This window comes from Salvia splendens, chromosome 16 (assembly GCF_004379255.2).
Source record: "Salvia splendens isolate huo1 chromosome 16, SspV2, whole genome shotgun sequence".
In the NCBI taxonomy this organism is placed as follows: Eukaryota; Viridiplantae; Streptophyta; class Magnoliopsida; order Lamiales; family Lamiaceae; genus Salvia; species Salvia splendens.
The window spans coordinates 44,935-68,512 of record NC_056047.1 but is presented as its reverse complement, the minus strand read 5'-3'; the positions used below and the strand labels follow the sequence as shown (position 1 = coordinate 68,512).

The 23,578-nt window shown below is 36.5% G+C and overlaps 4 protein-coding genes across 7 annotated transcripts; all 4 read left to right on the top strand.

Moving 5' to 3' along the window:
- The first annotated feature begins 469 nt into the window (after window positions 1-469).
- Window positions 470-3,320, top strand: LOC121770042 (autophagy-related protein 8C-like). The gene is made up of 5 exons (XM_042166842.1): window positions 470-764; window positions 1,520-1,575; window positions 1,672-1,724; window positions 2,818-2,936; window positions 3,044-3,320. Exons 1-5 carry the CDS (start codon window positions 728-730, stop codon window positions 3,136-3,138), a joined length of 360 nt encoding a protein of 119 aa, XP_042022776.1. The 5' UTR covers window positions 470-727; the 3' UTR covers window positions 3,139-3,320.
- Window positions 3,321-6,606: 3,286 nt separating this feature from the next.
- LOC121772572 (GDSL esterase/lipase At5g55050) lies at window positions 6,607-8,526 on the top strand. The gene is made up of 5 exons (XM_042169717.1): window positions 6,607-6,961; window positions 7,430-7,545; window positions 7,610-7,846; window positions 7,913-8,165; window positions 8,238-8,526. The coding sequence occupies exons 1-5, from the start codon at window positions 6,721-6,723 to the stop codon at window positions 8,456-8,458; spliced, it is 1,068 nt and encodes a 355-aa protein (XP_042025651.1). The 5' UTR covers window positions 6,607-6,720; the 3' UTR covers window positions 8,459-8,526.
- A 705-nt stretch (window positions 8,527-9,231) lies between these two features.
- Window positions 9,232-13,168, top strand: LOC121772573. 3 transcript variants are annotated; one of them, XM_042169719.1, is made up of 3 exons: window positions 9,232-9,661; window positions 10,061-10,263; window positions 13,021-13,168. In XM_042169719.1, exons 1-2 carry the CDS (start codon window positions 9,376-9,378, stop codon window positions 10,231-10,233), a joined length of 459 nt encoding a protein of 152 aa, XP_042025653.1. In that variant the 5' UTR covers window positions 9,232-9,375; the 3' UTR covers window positions 10,234-10,263; window positions 13,021-13,168. The 3 variants fall into 3 exon arrangements, with proteins under 3 accessions (XP_042025653.1, XP_042025654.1, XP_042025652.1); XM_042169720.1 differs by lacking the exon at window positions 13,021-13,168 and adding an exon at window positions 12,078-12,447; XM_042169718.1 differs by lacking the exon at window positions 13,021-13,168 and having other exon boundaries at window positions 9,235-9,661; window positions 10,061-10,492.
- A 7,185-nt stretch (window positions 13,169-20,353) lies between these two features.
- On the top strand, window positions 20,354-22,198 carry LOC121770837 (probable protein phosphatase 2C 39). Of its 2 annotated transcripts, none has more exons than XM_042167614.1 (5): window positions 20,354-20,486; window positions 20,691-20,945; window positions 21,167-21,443; window positions 21,503-21,657; window positions 21,754-22,198. In XM_042167614.1, the coding sequence occupies exons 1-5, from the start codon at window positions 20,454-20,456 to the stop codon at window positions 21,889-21,891; spliced, it is 858 nt and encodes a 285-aa protein (XP_042023548.1). In that variant the 5' UTR covers window positions 20,354-20,453; the 3' UTR covers window positions 21,892-22,198. The 2 variants fall into 2 exon arrangements, with proteins under 2 accessions (XP_042023548.1, XP_042023547.1); XM_042167613.1 differs by having other exon boundaries at window positions 21,161-21,443.
- The last annotated feature ends 1,380 nt before the right edge of the window (window positions 22,199-23,578 follow it).

Sequence of the window (23,578 nt, the reverse complement as noted above, 5' to 3'; positions counted from 1 at the left end):
AGGGTCAATTTGTGTTTGCATTTAAGGATCTTGGCTAAAATTCTTTTTTGGTTTCTTTGTTAACATTTAAATTATATTAAAATATTATTTTAATAAAGAACCATAATTAAGATTTTCCAGTTAAATAAGATTAATTTAATAGATCGCGATAGTATTCTTAATGAATTTTGACTTGCTTTGTGGGTATATATATGCTGACTATTGACATTTTAGGATTTAGAATATATTAGTAGGATAGGTATTTGATGTGAATAACTAATTAAGTTGACAAGTTTTTTGTCATTTCAGCATTAAGCATTTATTTATAAGTGGTGGATCTTGATAGTTTCTTTTAACTTTGGACTATTCTGCCCACCCTCTATACCTCTATTTCTCACAATATACGACATCTATGCAATATCCCAACCTCCATTATAAATGCTCCTGAATAATGGCAGATTCAAAAAAATTGAACTCGTCGATTGAAAATAGTGTAAAGACCGACGTTTGCGTCTGAAGATAAAGACAATTATTACTAACAATAGATAAAGACAATTATTTCAAATACTTTTTACTTATTTTCTTCTATCCGATAGAAAGAAAGAAGGCCTACGCGTAAGCTATCCAATAGATCGGACAATCGCATTGGATCGACGCATAAATTATTGCTCTCTTGTTTGCTAATCTCTTCGGCTGAACCCTAATTCCATTGATTCATCTTCTCTCCTTCCGATCGCAGCCGATCATTATGGCCAAAAGCTCCTTCAAGCTGGAACATCCCCTTGGTATTGTGTCCATAGACCGCTCTCTGTTATCTTAGCCCTAATTTTCGTTTCGATTAGGTTTTATAGTACTTATGAAATGATCTGACGCTATTAGTCTGAATCTTCCCAAATCTTGCTACACTAAATTTACTATTAATTGCACTTTACATGATCTTGATCGTTGTGCGTGTGTATGCGCGGTTGTGCGATTAAGCATGTAATAGCTTTTTATTTATTTGCGTGATTTTATTTCTTCTTAAATGTTTTGTTTGTATATATGAAAGAATCAGCTGGTATGGTTGGACGAAAGGAATAGATTTATATGATTGCAATTTTCACATGTTACTTTGTTTTTGTGTAATGGAAATTCCATTCCTTTTGGTTGCCTGAGAAGATCTTTTGCAAGATTGTGGATTAAATCACTTCTAAGTTCTAAACCCCTATCAATCTAATTTTCATCTTGTATTATTTAGTTATGTTATTAATCATATTGTAGGCTTGTATTTTAGTTTGTAATTTGTATAGTGCTCTTTAAATGTGTAGGCTACTCATAGGAACTTAAGCTCCCTTTTTTCCCATTTTGATTTTTGTCTTAATTTAGTACTGTGATTTATGTTATCATTAATATTAGCAGCAACATTTGAAGCTGCTTTTTCCCTTATGGCAGTAGATTGCATTAGCATTATTCAAATAATGTTGCTTTTGCTTTTTTAAGAGATTCATTGTAATTTTTTTGTTATTTGATTTTTAATATTTTTGTTCTTAACGTATTGCAGAGAGGCGCCAGGCTGAAGCTGCTCGTATCAGGGAGAAGTACCCAGATAGAATTCCGGTATTGAAGAAACAAAATTTGATTCATGACTTATGAGTGCCTCTGAATCATTGATATTTTCCTTGTTTAACCAAATCTATATGTTATGCAATGTAGGTTATTGTGGTGAAGGCTGAAAGAAGTGACATACCTGATATTGATAAGAAAAAGTCAGTTACCCACCCATAGGGATGTCAATCGGGCCAGCCCACCGGGTTTCGGGCCAACCCTATTCGGGTTGCGGGTTAATCGGGTGCGGGCTAATCGGGTTGTGATTTTTTCGGGTTATAAAAGTTCAACCCTAACCATGAAAGCTCGGGTTTCGGGCTAGCCCATCGGGTTAATCGGGTTGCTACCGATAAAATTAACATGCGATCAATCCAATAAATAATGATGAAAATTAGTTATATTTATAAAATGTAAAATATTTAATTATGATAAATTTGAGATATATGCTTAAACTCAAACATAAATATGATCAAATACTAATATTTGAGATTTAAGCAAAATAAAACATAAACATCAAGAAATTTTAAAGCATGTTTAGTAATTTAAATATTTCTTTTAGTGAATTTGAAGTTTCTAATTCATTTATCTATTATTATATTAATAAAAAATGTAATATATAATTTATATATTTAATATATAAAATGAAAATTTATTTTTTCAGTAATCTGTATTATAAAATAATCAATGAAGTGTCGAATTAGAGTAAAACAAATAGAACAATAGAAATTTTATCGGGTTTCTGGGCCAGCCCATCGGGTTTTCGGGTCTGGCCCTAACGGGTCGCGGGTTAATCGGGTGCGGGCTAATCGGGCTGTAATTTTATCGGGTTGAAAATTTTCAGCTCTAACCCTATAAATTTGGCGGGCTATTCGGGCCAGCCCACGGGTTTCGGGCTAAATTGACATCCCTACCCACCCATTTAAATTTTCAATACTTGGCTCTGTCTTGCCTTGTTGTGTTACCAGTTATGTGAAGGTTAATTGATAAATTTTCTCTGCTATGTCATCCTCTATTAGGATATATCATTCATTGATAGCACCTTGATTATCTTGCTGGTTCAATTTTATATGATGCTTTTACTAGTAATATGCTTTAGCATATTTGTCAATTACTATAATTTTGAAAAACACATTGCTGCCTAGATTTGATTTGAAAAGAATGCTCCCTGTTTTTGAAAGTTATTGTTACGTTACACAGAACTTTGTTATCTTTATAGTTTGGTAATGATTCATCCATTTTTATCATCAAATACAGGTATCTTGTTCCTGCTGATCTGACAGTTGGACAATTTGTATATGTTGTCCGAAAAAGAATCAAGCTCAGTGCTGAGAAAGCTATTTTTGTCTTTGTGAAAAACATTCTCCCTCCCACTGGTAATCAGACAAATTTTAGTTTTTTTATCTGCACCAACTTACATATTGTCATGCTGTTCTTGATGTTCTCTTCTGGTGTCAACAACTTATGTGTTATGCCACTGCAGCTGCAATGATGTCTGCTATATATGAGGAAAACAAAGATGAGGATGGCTTCCTATACATGACTTACAGTGGCGAGAATACATTTGGATCACACTGAAAACAAAGTCAGATTGGGCCGTGTATATTCTCCAAAGAAATCTTGTAAAAATATCTTCAATTATCTCCTAAAAGGATGGTTCTTGGTCATTTCCCAAAACTCATATATCTGAATGCTAGTATTTATATTCTATGATGAATTTTAATACATATATTTCCACTTCCGAGCTTCTTTTTGACCAACTGTCTCTGGTCCATAGTTATGTTTTTCATATTTGCAAATGAAAAATTAGTATAAGATCCATGGAAATTATTGCAGCGTATTGGTGCTACATGCTAAAAAGGACATGGAGTAGAGTTTTTCAACCTACTTTCTAGTACTACATTTCTTAAAACTCGTGTCCGGTCAAACTGTGACAAAATTTAGAAAACGGAGGGAGTACTAATTTTGAAAAATATATTTTAAAAAACTAGTACTCCTATTTTATACGCCATGTATTAGTAATAAAAATAATCATCTATTGACTACAATAGGCGTTTTGCCCAAAACCTCATTTTTTATAAGAGCATCACAGTGGTGCGGATGTCCCAACGGACATTCCCGCGGACATCCCAAAAACACCTCCTGCCACGTCATAAGAGCATCTCCAATGGCGGCGAGCGGGCCGGCTAGCCGATTTCCGGCGCTCGCCGGTTCGCTCGCCGAACCATTGGAACCGGCGAGTGCCATTTCGGCGAAAAATAGGCTAGCGCTGACCGATTCGCGAGCGCTCGCCGGTCCGTTCGCCGCCATTGCAGGCTCAGGACCGGCGAACGTTCGGTGAGCGAATTAAAATTTTTTTTTAAAATTTTCGAAACACTATATATACGCGATTTGCACAAATTCTTCGACATCCCCCCTTGCCCAGTCGACAGAGGATCTCAAATTCTTCGCGCGTCAACAAACGCGCGCTTAGATGGCCAAGACCTGAGCCGAATGGCGGACGGCGACGGACCCCGAGGAGAAGAGTTTTCTTCACGCAATGCTCGTGAGCATCCGTGACGATTTGAAGACCGGGGGGGCACCGAGGGGTTCCGGCGGATACAGAGGCGACGACGATGGTGACGGTGGCGAGGGGGGTGACGAAGGCGAGGAGTGAGGCGGAGGTCGTGTTTTTTTTTAAATTAATGTATTTTTTTAATGTAAATTTTTTTAAATTAATGTATTTTTTTATTGTACTTTTTTCTAATTTAAATAATATTATTGAATTAATATATTTTTTTATTGTACTTTTTTATCGTACATTTAATTCTGTATTTTGTGTGATTGTAAATTATTTGTTTTATATAATTAGGGGTGATGTGGCTAGGCTATTGCTGGGCTATTTGCTTGTCCTGATGATGTGGCATGGGGATTTTTAGTGCTGATGATGTGGCAGGAGGAGTTTGTGGCTGGGCTATTGCTGGGCGAAAACCACTGGAGATGTCCTAAGGACTTCCCACTGCACTGCCACGTCATAAGGACATCTCACTGCACAGTGACGAACATCCCCAAGGACATCCCCGACGGACTTCCTACAATAATAAAAATTCACAAATTCACCAAATTAAACAAGTTACGGAATTAAACAATTTACGGAATTAAAATTTCGACACAAATACGGAGAAATTGCAACCACTTTATTTAAAAAAACATACATAGTAAAAAAAACATACATAATTATTAAAAAAAATTACATAGTTAAAAAAAACTGTCGTCTCACTCTTCGGATTCCCCGTCTGCGTCACATCTGCACAATGGCGGACGTCCCGTGCGGAACTCTGGCACGCCGGCCGGACGTCCGTCGGGACGGGCGCCATTGTGGATGCTCTAAGCCTATGTAATCAAAATAGGCATTTCGCCCAAAATCTCATTTTTTGGGACCAAGTTGTACTACGTTTCATGATAAATATGGTTAAATGATATAGAAATATAGAATTGAGTGTATGTGTATGTGTATGTGTATGTGTATGTGTATGTGTATGTGTATGTGTATGTGTATGTGTATGTGTATGTGTATGTGTAGATCTGAAAACAACTTCACTAATTCAGATTTGCAAATTAATGATGTTTGTTTGTATACCACTAAATCTAAATTATTATGTGGATGAAAAATGATGCATATGGCATGTCGGCCGCGTTGGTTCCCATACTTTGTTTTCGCACTTTCGACTCATTCATGTGAGAATTTGTGGATTAATTCTTCTGGTAGGTGATTATACATTTAAGCTCCCATTTTGAGAGTTTTTTTTTATGTATATTTTAGTTTGGGTAAAAATGTGTTTGGGAAACTAGTGATTAATGCTGAATTTGGAGAACTTGGCTTTAAATGTAATGAATATCCGTGATATTTCACATGTTATAGTTGGCGCAAATGGTTGAGGAAGACGCCCCTCTTCTGCGAGTTTAATCCTATATCCTATTATCGCCTACATGAAGAATTAATCTGTTTTGTGCGAATAATAGAGTTTTTTGTCGGATTTATAACATTAAAATTTTAGGCGTGTAGTAGTTGCTTTTGATTTTTGTTTCTTTAGGAAACAAAAATTTTAATTGAGCAAAAGTTTAACTTGGACCATTTGTTTACAACAAGAGATAGATATACAGATGTAAAATTTCAACTAATACTACTATGTGCTATCAACTAATCAAGACGTGAATCCACGAGAAGATAATGGCAAATTCCAAATTGGGAACTGCTTCCTCATAAATGGGAACGTTACCTAAAAATACAAAGATAAATAATGGGAACGTTGAAAAGATTTAGTTGTAGCCGTCTTATACAAAAATGATAATGTGAATGGATTGACTGTGTCACATCACTTGTCACTAGACAATATAATGATCATTCATATGCAACCATACTTAAGCAAAACCCAAAATATCATTTCTTATTTATTTTTTATAGTATAAGATTTAGTCCAATTTAAGTTTAAAAGCCCATACAAATTTTAGTGTTTTGTTAAACAATTACTACCTCCGTCCCTGAAAGTTTGTCTCATTTTTCTATTTTCGTCCATCCTTCAAAATTTGTCCCATTTCACTTTTTACCATTTTTTGTAGTGGACCTCATATTCCACTAACTCATTCGTACTCATATTTTATTATAAATATATAAAAATATGATCCACAATCTACTAACTTTTTCAACTCACTTTTTATTACATTTCTTAAAATCCGTGTCGAGTCAAAGTGAGATAAATTTTTGGGGACGGAGGTAGTAATAAAAAGTCCACACATATATCTTTTTAAGTCCCTATTTAAATTCACTCGTATAGACTATAGTAGGTCTTTTATTTAACAAGATGCCAAGTGATCCTCTTTCAATCGTCCAAATTTTCTAGTTCCAAACCCAGAAGCTACTTATATAATTTAATGATAAATTCCAAATCTGATTAAAAGGTGGTGTCCACTAAGATTTATTTGCAAAATCCCATCACAATTTGTGTCAGAAAAAGGACAAAAAATTCCATCACACAAATAGTTAGCATAACCGAAGTACAGTGTATTCTCCTTGTTCACATCCCAAATATCACAACTCCCCGTCTCTCTATAAATTCCCTAGCTCATTGATTATATTCCTATAATAAATATAAAGCAAAAGGTTAGGGATGATATAAAGAAATGGCGAATAAATTAATATTAGCCACTTTTTATTGCTTGTGTGTAAGTTCTCTTGTGTGTAGAGCTCAAACTACAGTAGCGGGTATCTATGTGTTTGGTGATTCACTTGTTGATGTTGGAAACAACAATCACTTGCCACTTTCCCTAGTCAAAGCCAATTTTCCGTACAACGGCGTCGACTTCTCCGGCAACAAAGCCACCGGAAGATTCTCCAACGGCAAAAATGCAGCCGACTTTCTAGGTAACAATCATCGTTTTCAACTCTATTTAAATATTTAGATAACTTTTATGTGATCCTTATACCCAAGGACTGTTTCCTAGGCACAACTCTGTTTCCGGGCTACTAGTATTAATTACTCTCTCATTGTTTGCCCCTAGTTTTTTTTTTCAATTAGTTATCACACTTGATATTTTTTTAGTACTATTTTGATAATAGACGTCACATTCCACAAACTACATATATCTTATAAACTTTTAACTATAATCTAGATCATTAGATGTGGGGAAATATGTTAGTTCTTGGAGCCCAGTAGGTTTTCTATTTAATTGTTTAATAGTATTAATTAGGATTAAGTAATTATTGTTACGGAATACTATTTCTACAAAAAAAGTGCATATTTTGATTGTCATCGTGCGCCTATTTGGGATTCTGTACATAAAATATTGGCGTTGGTTCGTGTGTATTTATTAACGTGATTGGTATATTCAGCTGAGCGATTGGGTGTGTTAACGCCGCCGCCGTATCTATCACAGCCCAATAATACGTTTGCCAAAGGCGTAAGCTTTGCTTCGGGCGGAGCCGGAATCTTGAACACCACCGATCAAGTAAGTGATAATTCATGTTAAAACTAAGAGAAGTGATTTAACTCCACTAACTAATTGGTTTCAGAGGAGCACGATCTCTTTGCCACGTCAATTGGGATACTTCTCCACCGTGAACCAAAGACTATCAAAAGAAATGGGAACAAAGGCAGCACAAGAGCACTTATCAAAATCACTGTTTCCCTTTGTTATTGGTAGCAACGACATCATAAATTACTTCCAATCAAACTCAGACATCGCCAAGAAATACACCCCTCAACAATACGTTAACCTCATGGTCTCCAACCTCAAAGAAATGCTCAAGGTAACAACTTAATTAACTAACCCCATATATTATATATATGTATAATAATTAAGCTTAACAACTCAGGGCGCTCATAGTCTCGGAGCACGCAAGTTCTTGTTTGTGGGGCTAACCCCGATAGGATGCGCGCCCAAGCAAAGGTATCCGAGTGCAACAAACGAGTGCAACAATGATGTAAATGAGTGGTCGAACAAATACAACGACGAGCTCAGGCAGATGCTGCTTGAGCTGCAGTCGTCGGAGCTCAAAGACTTTCACTACTCTTATTTTGATACGTACAACATCTTCCTCGACTTCATCCACAATCCATCAACTTATGGTACTCCTAGTCCTATATTAATTAAATCGATTAATTGATGCATAATTACTAATTATTTGAGAATGGTGATAGGTTTCAATGAGACCAAAAGTGCTTGCTGCGGACTGGGGAAACTGAGGGCCAATCTTCCATGCACGCCTCTGTCTGTATTTTGTTCGGGAAGAAATGGACATGTTTTCTGGGATGTATACCACCCTACCGAGGCGGCTGCCAGTATTTTCATTGCTAAACTCTTTGATGTTTCTGCAGATTATGTTTCTCCTATCACACTTCACCACCTACTTTCTTTATAGAAACATACGTACTAGGACTATTCCTTATGTAATCTAATCCATTCATATTATACAACCACTTTTATATACACACTTCAGCACCTAGCTTGTCATTAAATTCATGCCCACTTTTTTTACGTGTCTTCAACAAACAGAGATTATGGCTCGGGCTATTAAGTGAATAACGGATCAGATAAGTACGATTATATTTGTATAACATGACTGAAAATTATACTTCTTGGCGTATAAAGTAAGAATCTTGTGTGGAAACAGTATTCGCCTATTTATGACTTACTATCCCTCAACACCTCACTTTTTGACATTTTGACTTCGTCATCCACTTTTTTCATTTTTAGTAAGCGGGCCTCGTACTCCATCAACTCGTTAAACTCACATTCTACTGTAAAAAAATAGCAGGGCTGTTCGATTTGTAATATTATATCTTGAGATTAAATATGTATTGTGTGTGGTTGATATGATTGAATTTTATAATTTAATCCTAGATGGATAATTGGTCATAGTTACTCCTATTGAACTAAAATAATATCACAACTCAATCCTAAACTACATCTCATAATTATTTTGTCTAACAAATCTAGACTAAAATCAGACTCAAATTCCACTAATATTTTACTCATTTCCTTTATAAAGTCCAAACAAATTTTTCTTGAAATAGCAGACTAAGGACTTAATTATACTCCCTCCGCCCCCTTTAAATAGATTGAATATAATTTCCGTCCCTACCATAGAAATAATCAATTTAACAATTAGATGAAAGGTAAAATACACGTAGTCGACAGAGTGTGGGGCCACGTTTCATACTCTGTGATTCTTTTCTTTTTCCTCTCAATTTTATTTTTGGTATCCGCCACCGACCGAATCTTCAATCCTTCACTCACTCTAATTTTCCTTCTACACCCAAAAAACTGCGTCAGAAGATGATCCAGCCTCTCTACGCTCTGGTGTTCGGAGAAGTGGCGGTAATTTTGGTCCTACTTTTCCGCACGCCGCTGAGGAAGCCGCTGCTGATGTTGCTGGACCGCCTGAAGCAGGGCCGCGGCCCTGTGGTGGCGTCCACCGCCGGCGGCACCCTGTTTGTGATCATGATGTCGCTTATATATAACATTACCACCATCCAGACGCGCACCGTTGAAGGCGGCGGCGCTGTTAATCCTACTGACCAGGTTCTCTTGGCCAATCAGCTGCTCGAAGCATCGCTTTTAGGTAAATTCGTTTCTCTCTCCCTCTCTCTAACCCCTAGCCTCAACCAGGTGTGGACAATTGATTATGATTTTGTTTATTCGACACAGAGAGAAACAATCATTGGGCAGTTATTGTTGGGGAAATGTTGATTTTAACGTCATATGTTAGGGTTTATGTGATTGTCTGGATGATTAAAGGTTCTAAAAGGCAAAATGTGAGTTGATGCATTGATGTCTCATGCGAATTTATGGCTGTTTGGAAGCTATGAGAGTGAAATTATTATATCAAATTATTCATTTTCCAAGAGCTTGTGTTGTTGATTGAAGGTTTTAAAATGCAAAATGTGAGTTGATTACAAAATTTGTTACTGTTTGGAAGCTAATAAGAGTGAAATCATGAGGAAAACTCGATTGATTTCAGGTTTTGCTCTATTCTTGGCATTGATGATCGATAGAATCCATTATTACATTAAAGAGGTTCGCATGTTGAGGAAGCACATGGAAGCTATTAAGAGGTCTGATCATAAGTCTGAGGAAGCAAAGATGAAAGAGAAGGGCAAGAATAAATCTGAGGATGATGACGATTCAAGTTAATGGAACTGGGATGCTAACAGCTTTCCAGAGGTTAATAATCCTGCATTTATCATTCTGATTTGCCATGTTTTTCTAGGAAGACAGTAATGCAGTGGAATCTGATGAATGGTTTGCTATCCTTGAAATTTTATACTATCGATTAGGATGTACTGATATCTGTGTGCATACGTAAAAGTGTTAGCTTGCTTGAGAGCCTACTATACCTTAGTCCAAATATTGTTACTTTTATGCAAATATGATTACATCTAGCTATCATCAATGCCTTATTGTTGTAGTAGGAGTATGATTTAGATACTGATTGTCTCTGAATCTCGATTAATGAATATTTTAGAAACATTATCTGGACTCGATTTAGATACTGATAGTCTCTGAATCTCAATGAATAAATATTCTAGAAACATTATCTGGACTCTGGAATCCTGAGGGGCCTGATTAACCTTAGGATATGTAGATTGTAGAGTTTCAGTTCCTACAGCTTTATATTTTATATATAATTTTTTAAATTAATGGTGCGAAAAATAATACGAATGTATACTAAACATGAACTGTTCATGGTAGGTCAAGGTTTTAATGTGTTTAAAGCCTCAAAGCGGTCCGAGGTGTAAGATTAAGGCGTAAATCATAAAAACACATGAACATCATAACTAACTAGTACTATAATCAAACACATAAAAATCATAACCTCATAACTAATTACTATATAAGTCTTCAAGTCCCCAATTAAAGTCCAATAATTAAATGGGAGAGTGAGAAAGTGAGAGGAGCGAGAGTCTTTAGAAGAATCGGAATAGAGGTTTATTTGGGTTTCAATTTCACTTTCTACTCCTGACCTCTACTTATCTAGCCTGTTTTTGCCCGACCCACTTCAAATTGTGGCTTGGACATGAAAGTCCATTCATTTTCGAGACTCAAGAAGCCCTAAGGAATTTGTAGTGAGGAACTTCAAACCATAAATGTGAGGCCATCGCCCCAGTGTGACTCAGCTGGGCGAAGGCCAAGGCCTGCACCCCATTCATATTAGGTGAGTGAGGTGTTGCCTTAGATGTGATTTCCGGGGCCTCGCGCTGAGGCTCGCCTACAAATGCATTTTAAAACTATGCAGTATGTATGCAGCATATCAATCCTCTCTCTCAGTGTATATATTTATATATATACCATAAAGGAGTAGTATATAGTAATACCAGAAAGTTTTTGGATATTTTGATTTAAGGGGCAAGTAGAAAGGGTTCCACAAGATATAGAAGGTATAAGTTATTTTAGGATCTCCCATCTTTTGAATCAATATCATTGTCCTGTCCCTGTGTTGTAAATTTTGGTCCTACTCTTATCCTTTTCTCCTACTGTATACTTTGAGGATGGAGTTCGTGTCGGTCCGGGGCACTGGACAAGATTTTACAAAATTAGCTGTCAGGATTCAGGAGCTCATTGTTCAGTTAACCTAGCAGAGAAGCTGGATATATTGTAATTGGACATAAATAGTTGTGATGAGTTGATTATTTCTTTTAGCTGCAGCCAAAGCTGGACAAGGCCTGTGTGGTTGGTATCGCTGTAGCATTATATGTTCTTACCCTTTAAGGTTGTGTTTGGATATGAACATCAACCCTTCTTGAACTGTCTGCAGTGAGAGTTGATGAATTTTAAAGTTCATATTAAATTCATGGTATAAGTTCAAACTGAGCATTGTTTTTTAACATAATGAAGGCATTTATTTTGAGTGACATGATGATAGATTTATATAAGTACTAAGCTAATCTATACCATGATTTGATGGACACACTGATTTTGAACTTGTGTGGTGATTAGTCCATCAACTTCTCTATAATATGGCCTTTGTGCTTACATAGGCGCAACAAAAGGTGGTTGGTATGCATTGAGGTGAAGTCGGTGGAATTCATGGGAAGTTTGTGCTTTGAGTCGAAGCTACATAGGATTCACAAGCAAAGCTCATCCTAAACAAGAAAATTGAGGATAGTATGTTGTTTGAATTTTTTAAAATTAGAAAGTTCATACTTTTTAGGGACGAACGAAAAAGGAAATAGTTCATACTCTTTTGGGACGATTTGGGGACGGAGGGAGTATTTTTTAAAAATAGTTTTCGGATTTATACTAGGTACAACGACCGAGGGCATTGTAGTGAGGTAACTTGAATTGATGTAATTAATAGTAAAATTGAGGTGTATGAATCATGATTTTATTTGAAGTTTTATTGGCTCACATGACTACAGTGTGAAAGGAGAGACAAAAGCTATGGGGGTTCACATGATTTTGTTTAGTGGTAATATTAATGTTATATACTGTACTCCATATTAATCTAGGAGGTGGAACAATGCCTGAATTAGGCAAAAGATTTGTGCGCTTGAATTCACTGTTCACCGCCCAAACTTTGCCATATGCAGCTGGAAGATTTGGAGATGTTGTAGCACGTGATCTATTTATAAGGAGCATATTTCATTTATTTATTACATATAATGTGAGTACACATTTTAAGAAATATAAAGAAAATTGGTTTGAATAAGTTAGTGACTATGGGTCTCACTTATATATATATTAATTTTATAATAAAATGTGAGTAGAATTGGTTAGTAGAATGTGGGTCTACTTACCCTTTATGGTAAAAGTGAAATGTGACTCTTATCGTGGGACAGACCGAAATGGCAAAATGTGACACTTAATGTGAGACGTAGGTAGTACGTACTTTCTTTTTAATTTAATTAACTCTCCCTAAAGTATTGAAGGTTATAGTTATGACACGACGAAATATGAAATAAAACTTGTATTTTCTGATAGAGTGCAGAAGGTCCTCGTCAACATCTGAAGACACAGTAGGTGCGACAAAAGTTGCTGGCAATAGATAACCAGCCCTGACTTCTAGACCGATCTATATTTGTCACTATGTATCGATATTGTTAGTAGTCTGATGGTATAATGTATACACTCTCTCTCCCTCTGTTCCACAGTAGTTGAGCATTTTGTTATATTTGTACGTTTCATAATATTGGAATCATTTCATTTTCTAACAAAAGTCTAACACATTTTTTTTACTTTACTCTCTCTTACTTTGATCTCTTCTCATGCATCTCTTTACATTTTTTATTTCTTACTTCATTCTTCATTTACTAAACTCACTTAACTCAATTTTTCTTCTCATGCATCTCTTTACATTTTTTATTTCTTACTTCATTCTTCATTTACTAAACTCACTTAACTCAATTTTTCTTAAATCATGTGCCGAAAAGAAACACATCTACTACTATGAAACAAAGAGTTTTTAATATTATTCTGTTTGAAATTTCGATAAATGAATTAGTCTAGTTCCACAATTACTAACTATTCATAACTTGATGCATAAATGTAAAAAGATGCAATTTTTCAGTATATATTTTGTTAACGAACCACAATTAAATTCATAATGAAAACAGTCAAATGTATGGCCATCAATGAGCCACCCGAGCTTAATGAGGAGTATGTATGTATATATACTCCTTCCGTTTGATGTTAATTGAGTTATTATTTTTTTCTATTTTTGAAAGTTCCAATATAATGAGTCATTTCTATTTTTGGTAAAAAAATAACTATCTATTTTACTTAATTCTTTTTTTATCTTTCTTGAAGTACTTTGTTTACCATCCACTTAACTCATTATTCTTAATCTCTGTGTCGAAAAGAAGCGCTTATACTAATAAGGAACGACAAAGGAAGTATAACATTGTTGTATATATACAGCAAGAGAAATAAAGATTGGTCCCAATTTTCGTTTTCGAGACATAAGAATTAGGTAAAGAGGCAGATTATTTATGAATCAACAATCAGTCATATACTATGAATTAATAATCAAACTAATAAAACATTTAAGGAGTTGTACTCGTCTCTCTCAAGTGGGAAAACGTTAAGTGAGGCTGAAGCATATTCTCATAGTAACAATTAAAGTAAAGTTGGTCTGCAAGATGCTGTCCATGTTTTAAACGTAGGCTTCGTCGACGGATCCAAGTGGGGTCTACTAACTAATTCACCGCCTCTGCTATTTTTACAATGGTAATGACCTTCTTTATTGTACTACTATATCTCAAGCCACGAGTTTCATTTTTGGATCTGATTGATGAAAATTTGTACGGTGCAGAAGACGCAAGGGAGGTTGCAACAAATGAAATGATAAATAAGATTCTTGATCCAAGTACAAATTCAGCAAACCGCCCAACAATTTAGAGTTAAAAAATCAAATCATGGCCTTGTGCTTAATGTTATGGCATTCCTGAACTTTGTGAGGTGTAGCCTCAAGCATCAGTTTTCCATAATATATTGTCATTCTGCCACAAGATAAAAAAATAAACACCCTAGCTAATAAATAAAGGTCATCTCACAGCTAGGAATATGAACATCAACCCAAGAGGCGGATTCGCATCCACTATACAATAATTCAGGATCGCCCCCTAATTTACATGTTTCGTAACTAGGTCGGATGTACCATGCATACGCCAGATTGTACAGAATTGTGGTGTTCGGTTTTCTTGATAAAATAATATTAAGATATAATCTAGGATTGAGTTGCGAGATTAATTTAGTTATAAGGGAGTTAGCTATAACTAATTAGCACATTATTATCTATTTAGGATTGAGTTATCTCATGAACCAAACGCACTACATATTTAATCTCGGGATACAATCTTGCAAACCGAACACCCTCAATGAGTTGACTATTTTAATCGTGTTCTGTGCATACATAAGAGATGGTCTCCTATGCATTCCACCCGGGTGATTTAAGGAGGGGCATTTAAACGACAATACATCGTTTAGTTAAGAGATTAGTCCAAGAAATAGGTAACCACCTAATTTATATATCAAACATTTTATATAGAAATGTAATCAAATGCAAACTCTAAATATTGTATAAACTCTAAACTATGATTTGTACCATTAAAAAATGTCAACTGATTACAAAATAATAGCAACAGAAAATATCAAAACAGTATCAACGGTTGACACCGTGTTGACATTTTGTTGATATTGTGTTGATATTGTATTGATGTTGTGTTGACATCAAAATCTTGAAATTTTATGATGTATTGATATTATGTTAACGTTGTGTTGACATTAAATTGAAAAATTTAGAATTTGTATATGAGTTTGCATTTTATCACTACCTTTAAAATATAACTGTACAATAAATTTGCGCATAGTACGGTCACGTACTCGAGTATCTGTCAAATTTTAATTGCGTTTAATGTATATCGCATCAATAATTATTTGTTACTGTACAATACTTTTCGTGATTTTTATAACAATATATATAAGCTCAATTACGAAACTACTTTACATTTACTTTGCATGCAATAACCTGCACAAAATACTTAGAAGTGATGGGTTTAAAAGAATATTAGTACTACTAAATTATTTTAGGTGGGAGCATAGATGAATTTCCTTTTCATGAATCATTCCTTTCTCACTTGGTGTGACACGTTGGACGTTACACTCTTGAAGAAAAGCACAATTGGTTTTACATTGGCTCGTTAATTCCTTCCTTTAAGTAGCCATCATTGGCTTTATCTTTGCCGAATTAACTAACTAATTTCGGGTCACCTAACTTTTATCATCAACAGCCACAAATTATATTTGTCACCAACAAAATACAACTAATACCAATTGGAAAATGAGACACTTGTCAAGCTTACCTGACCTAATAATAAGGTTGATATATATACACAAGTTTCTGGCAAAAGTTTGTGAGTAATATTTGTGCCATATGACGAGAGTATTTTAAATATATTCTGTATAAAAAATAATTAATAACTTATTAAGGTTTTATAAATATTTAATGAAAAACAATTTCATTTGCAAAATAAAAAAGAATGAAATTTAGTATATTTAGTGATAATTATCAAATAATCTTACTTAATGACCTACATATTGATACGCAACAATATTTATTTTATAATACGATCGACTTATTTATATGGAGTATATAATAGTATTGTTTCTTTTATGACATCAAACTGGTCCCTTATTCTGTTATTCATTCAGAAAAATTTACATTTGAATTTGATCTAGCGTATATACTATGTATGTTGGGCCCAAAATTGTATAAATGGATAAAGTTGGAGGCCAGTTCGCATCGAGCCCATATTATTTGCTCATATATTATAAATTATTGACCAAATTAAGTCAAAATGAATTTTGGGATAGTGCAATTTAACATGCAAAATTATACAGTCAGAAATAATTTTGTGATAGTGCAATTAACATGCAATATAAGACAAACCGAAACTTAATGTATTTACAGTTGAGAAAATAAAATCACATGCAATTTCAGAAAATAACCAAACTTGTAACACCCCTACCCGACGTCTACAGGCCGAATAGGTGATGTCACAATTCTGGTACTATAAGGTATGACAATTTAAAATTTTTATTTTTTGAACCAGTCAAAACCAAATATTTAAATTATTATTTAATATTTACAATTACAGCAGAAATAACAAATTCTGGTACCATAAGGTATGGATTAGATTTTTTTTAATTGTGAAACATGACTTTTATATTAAATCGCGGGTGACCATTTTTTTAACTGTGATAGTTGCATACAAAATCCAGAGTTGATAATTAATTTTCAAATTGTGAACAAATCATAGATCATTTTTCGATAGTTTGATGTCTTAAAAAAATGTATTTCCTCCATCCAATAAAAATTAGTTTATTAGTGAATGATACAAATTTTAATATAAATTAATAAAATAAGAAAGAAAATAATAAAAAGTAGATTTAATAGGATAGACATGAAAAAAATGGGTAAAATGTTAAGGCCATCTGTAACGCTGTCTCTTATCCGTTCCTTAACCGTCTCTTAAATTACTATTCTTGGGCCCCACTGTACTTTTTACTCTATCTCTTAACTAAGGGACAAAACCTGCAACCCTCTATCTCTTATCCGTCTCTTAACTATCTCTTAAATTACTATTCATTCATTTTCATTTTTTATTTTTATTTCCAACAAATTCAATTAATAAAAACAATTTTCATTAAATAAAATAAATTTATAACATAAAATTCTTAAAAAAATAAAAAAAACATAATTAAATATCCTAAAAAATGAAAAATACATAATTTAATTTCTTCCGCTCATTCTCACTAAATTCAAAATCTTTAAAGCTCAAAGAAGCAGAAGAACGGTGATGATGTGCGTCTACCGGTTGCCAAATTTTACCCAAATGTGCTCAATTAGATCATCTTGGAGTTGGGCGTGGGTGGTAGAGTCACGTGTCCTTGCTCGAATAGACAACCGTTCTTATATAGACGAACGCACTCCACTGCGAGGCGGACTACTTGGGGTAGAGCTTCCAGGGGCTTCAGGGTCGAACCAGTTTCCCGCCTCAGGTCCTTCGTCTTGGACAATCATGTTGTGCAAGATTATGCGCGTATACATGATGTCGACCATACTCTCCATAAACCATGTACGAGCCGGGGCTTGGATAATGTTGAAGCGCGCTTGGAGAACCCCGAACGCCCTCTCCACATCCTAGCGAGCAGCCTCCTGCTTCTGCGCAAAAAGAGCCTGCTTTGCATTCACAGGCATGCTGCACGTCTTCACGAAGGTTGGCCACTTCGGGTAGATACCGTCGGCAAGATAGTACCCCATTTTATACCGCCGGTTGTTAGCGATGAAGTTGATGGCCGGCGCTTTACCATCCAAAACTTCGGCGAAGAGGTCGGATTGGTGGAGCACGTTTACGTCGTTGTTCGATCAGGGGACCCCGAAGTACGCATGCCAGATCCATAGCCAGTAGTCGGCAACGGCCTCGAGTATAACGATGGGGTGGGTGCCTTTGTGGCCGCTCGTGTACGACCTCCTCCACGCCACAGGGCAATTCTTCCATTGTGCATGCAATCGACGCTGCCGAGCATCCCGGGGAATCCATGCACTTCTTCGTGTAGGTGGAGCAGAAACTGACAATCTGTCGTGCTTGGCTTCCGGAGAAATTCATCGGTGAAGGCTGCCCGGATGCCTTTGCAGAATTGGATCAAGCACATTCTCCGAGTGCTTTCTCCAATGTGGAGGTATTCGTCGAACACATCCGCCGTTTGTCCAGTCGCAAGCTGACGGATTGCTGCAGTACATTTCTGCAGCGTCGTGTGGCTGGGACGGCCGACGGCGTCGAACCTTTCTTGGAAGAACTCTTCCCGGGCTGCCAATGTATTTGCGATGTGGAGAAATAGCGGTTTCCGCATGCGGAAACGGCGACGGTAGTAGGTATCTCCCCAAACCGGGTTATCGCAGAAGTAGTCGCGTACTAACCTTGCGGCAGCTTCCTCCCGGTTACGATGAATGTAAGTCCAGGAGCGTCTTTGGGGAGGGGCGGCTTCCTCCGCCTACCGACGTCGATCTTCTTCAAGTGATTCTTCCATTATTCGACGCATTCGCTCATATGGATCCATTAGATCGATCATGGGCGGATCCAGGATTTAAAAATCGTGGGGTCGGACGAGATAATTAATATAATAATATTATATATATTATAAAAATACATTACAAATAAAATTATTTTTTTTATCACGATAGTTGACTTTTACGAGTTCATATTTTTAACTTTTACGAATATTCATATTTTGAAGCTGACCGAAATTTTATCATTGGAAATAATTGCAAACATATCTTCCAGTCGTTGATTGTGTTCAACATTAGCACCAGAAGAACAGATAAAACTCATGAGAACAGATACAAACTCAAGATATTTTTAAAATAAATTTATCCATTAATTTAATATGGATGGTAATTAAAATCAATAATAAAAAACATAAGTATATAATTATTATATTCATAAAAATTAGGTCAAATAAACAAAATAAAAGTAAAAAAATAATAAAACATGATTAAAAGAATATCAATAACGCACCAATTTTTTTTGTGCAAAGCCTATGCCCCTCAAAAATCTTAATCTTAGTCTCCTACTATAACTTTCTATTTAATCAAAATAATAATTGGGTAGAAATATAGAATTTTTATTTATAAAGAAAGTTGTAACTCTTGTAATAAAGATAAAATTATTTAAAAAGGACAGTATTGACTGATTTTTTTAACTAATAAATTTAAATAAATTAGGAATTTATGTAAATTTGTGGGAAAATTAAGGAGAAAAAAAGTTAATACTACATGGCTTAGAAAATTATTGGCAGGCGAATTAAATGAAAAAGCAGTATTAACAGCGAGTGACCAGAGGCAATCAATTAGATTTTTTACTTATAGATTTTCTAACCCAACAATCAATAGGAGTATTAACCACTCCTCAGCCCAAAAATCAATATTAACCTCTCTGTTCATCTTATTCGTTGAGAATACATCAGCTTCTTCTACAACCCCTCCCCTTATCTATCTCTACTCTATTCTTATTAGTATTGTTCCTTTCTCCTCTTAGTTTTTGGAAAAGGCGGAAGGCTTCGGGTAGAGTTGAAGCTGGCCGTGGGGTCGGAGACGGAACTGCACCAGGTCAAAGGTCGAAGATGATGTTTTCCGGCAGTGTTCGGTGGACCGCCGGTGGGGTCGGCCGACCCCGCGCGACCCCACCTGGATCCGCCAATGAGATCGATTAACTTTGGGAGAAGAATAAAAGAGTTAATTTGAGATGAAAATTGGAGTGAAAAGATAGATGATTTGAGAAGAATAGATGTGTGTTTTTGTGTAAACAGAGGATGAAATAGTTTATAGAGTAAAAAAATAAAAAAAAATGGGAAAACGGTCGAAAAACGATAATATTACAATTTTCAAATTTTATTTTTTTATTAAATAAATCATTTAAAAAAAAAGATGTATTACGTCAGCGTAACGAAACCCACTCGCGGGCCGGTGAGTGGGCGTCACGCATCGCGCCGGAGGGCGCCACGTCGCGCGCGCGCGTGGCGAGACAACTCGCCGACTGTCTCGACGAACCGGGCATCTCGGCAGGCTGAGAGAGACGGGATTCGAGCCACCCGCGTAATGCGTTGCGGGTAGCCTAAAGGGTATGAGAAAATATAAATAAAGATAGTGTTAATAATTTTTGAAATATAAAAAAAGTGTATAGTATTTAAATGCAAATAAGGAGATGCTAACACGTCATGACTAAAGAAGGGGATCCGTGTCAACAGTACAAGGCTTGTCATTATCTCTCTTCCGCTTACAACTCCGCTCTACTCGATGTACGTCACAGCAAATCCCATCATTCATTGATATATACTCTTAGTTTCCTAACAAAACTATGACAGGGAAGGATATCATCCAAAAGGTTAAGGTACTGCATGCCCATATAAATTATCGGATTATATTTTTTTTTCATTTCTGCTTGTTATGTTCAATTCAATTTTTTTTGTAGTGCCTCTTGAATTTGCAAGCCATATTTGCATATAAATAATACCTCCAATATGAAAAAATACAAGAGTAATTGGAAGTTGGTGTATATTGTTCCAAGCCAATAAATATATGGTTTGTTATGCAGGAAAAGGTATGTATAACTCAAGCAGCATCTGATAGTGATACAGGAAAAGGGAAAAGTAAGATGTCAAAGCAAATTAAACATGGATATCATTTGGTGGAGGGAAAATCAGGCCACGCCATGGAAGATTATGTTTTTGCTGAATTCAGACAAGTGGATGAGAATGAGCTTGGTCTGTTTGCTATATTTGATGGCCATGTGAGCCGCGAGATCCCTAATTATCTCAAATCTCATCTTTTTAACAACATATTGAAAGAGGTAAACACAAATATATACGGAGTATTCCATATATATGGCTCATCAATCTTTAATCACAATTTACAATATCAATTTTTTACTAATTTTGGCATAACTATACATGTCTGTTTGTCAAAGTTGAGTTATTACTAGTACTATTTGCTATAGTTTAGGCTATAATTAAATAGTGGAGTAACAAAGACAAGTTGGATAATACTTTCTTGCTTTCATGGAAGCTGCAGCCTGACTTCTGGACTGCTACTGATGCTGCTATCAGGAGAGCCTATCGCATAACTGATAGCACGATACTGGAGAAAGCCAAGGATCTCGGAAAAGGGGGTTCTACAGCTGTGACAGCTATATTGATCAATTGCCGGAAGCTTGTGGTTGCCAATGTTGGAGATTCTCGTGCTGTGATCTGCAAGAATGGCGTGGCGAAGCAGTTGTCGATTGATCATGAGCCTGAAAGGGAAAGGGACACTATTGAGAACAAGGGTGGTTTTGTATCAAAGTTTCCAGGTACATGTCATTTACATTGCCTTCAAATCTTCAAATCTTCCATATCTTCCTTGTCTCAGGTGATGTACCGCGTGTTGATGGACAACTAGCAGTAGCGAGAGCGTTTGGCGATAAAACTATCAAGGATCATCTTAGCTCCGAACCAGACGTCATAGTAGAGACGATAGATGATGAAACTGAATTTATGATATTGGCCAGTGATGGTGTTTGGAAGGTTTATTTTAAAAAATGATCAATAATGTTTCCCATATACCTCGTGATAACTCAGAACTCTTGACTAATGCTTGATGTTTTTGACATGGAACATCAGGTTATGTCGAATGAAGAAGCAGTGAAGTGCATCAGGCAGATCAAAGATGCCAAATCCGCAGCCAAACGACTTAATGAAGAAGCACTTGCTAGAAAAAGCACAGATGATATCTCTTGCATTGTTGTAAGGTTTGGCTAGCTAGTTTTTTTTGGATAGTTTTGCTTAGTTTGTAGATCAAAAACCTTGCAAGACTGCTTTCTACTTTGGCATATGTCTACCAGTCGAATACTTTTGTATGTAAATACTGCATATTTGATTCCATCCATAAATCTATTTTCTTCCCTATGAGTTCTAGTCTCAATAAGAATGCTATTTCTTACTGTTCATATATTATGATATGAATATACCACACCAATTCGTTATGTGTGGGTGATGAGATTCCATTGATGCAGAGCCAATTCCAATAGACTTATTGGAGGGTCCCATTGGCGTGCATCCAGTAGGAATTGAACCTACGAATTATATAAAATGATAAGATGATACATTGGCAAATGAACTAGCCTCCCCCAGCCCCTCGTGGCAGAACGAACTAGCCTCCCCCAGCCTCTCGTGGCAGAACGAACTAGCCTTCCCCAGACGGGTCCAGGCCCGTAAGTTGTCCACCCTCAGACGGGTCCAGGCCCGTAAACTTGCAAAGCCCCAAGGCAACAAGCCTTGTTTAGGCCCACAGGGGAAATTAAGGGTTTATGGTTTAGGGTTTTTTTTCCCTCAAACACCATCACGGCGGGGGGTTAAGGCTGACCCCCAACCTGTCTATATAAAAAATCATCAAAAGAACATACATCAACCAATCCCAAAAGTGACTCGGTCCACACGAGAGATACAAATCACAAGAGCTAACAAAGCTACTATGGTATCCCCACAGACCGGGTACTAACCATCTAACTAATGAGAAAACAAACATAACAAAGCTATACATCAAAATAATAACGAGGATGATGGCCAAAAGTTGGCCAAATCCAAAGGAAAACAAAAAACCATAAATCAAAATCACGAACCATGTGAAGTAGTCATTCATCTCGATATCTGAATCTGAAGTTCGGATAGCCCAACTGGTCCATCCTGACGAGCGACTTCAAATACCGAGGCGCTGAATCCGCATCAAAGAAGGTGATGGCAGGGGTCTGGACCCCCTACCTGCCAGAAAATCTGCTGGTCGGTTGCCCTCTCGATAGATGTGAGAAAACATAACCTGCATCTGTGCGAGCAAAGAGCGAATGCGAGCCATGTGATGTCTCACATCCGCTGCTCCTTCTCGTCATGAAGTGAACACCGCGACCACTGCTGCTGCATCCATCTCGACCCAAACCTGCGATGAGAACTGCATAGCCAAAGTCAGCCCGTGGAGAAGAGCTAAGAGCTCCGCCTCGAAGGCCGACCCGGCTACGAGAAGAGCTAAGTGACTCGGTCCACACGAGAGATACAAATCACAAGAGCTAACAAAGCTACTATGGTATCCCCACAGACCGGGTACTAACCATCTAACTAATGAGAAAACAAACATAACAAAGCTATACATCAAAATAATAACGAGGATGATGGCCAAAAGTTGGCCAAATCCAAAGGAAAACAAAAAACTATAAATCAAAATCACGAACCATGTGAAGTAGTCATTCATCTCGATATCTGAATCTGAAGTTCGGATAGCCCAACTGGTCCATCCTGACGAGCGACTTCAAATACCGAGGCGCTGAATCCGCATCAAAGAAGGTGATGGCAGGGGTCTGGACCCCCTACCTGCCAGAAAATCTGCTGGTCGGTTGCCCTCTCGATAGATGTGAGAAAACATAACCTGCATCTGTGCGAGCAAAGAGCGAATGCGAGC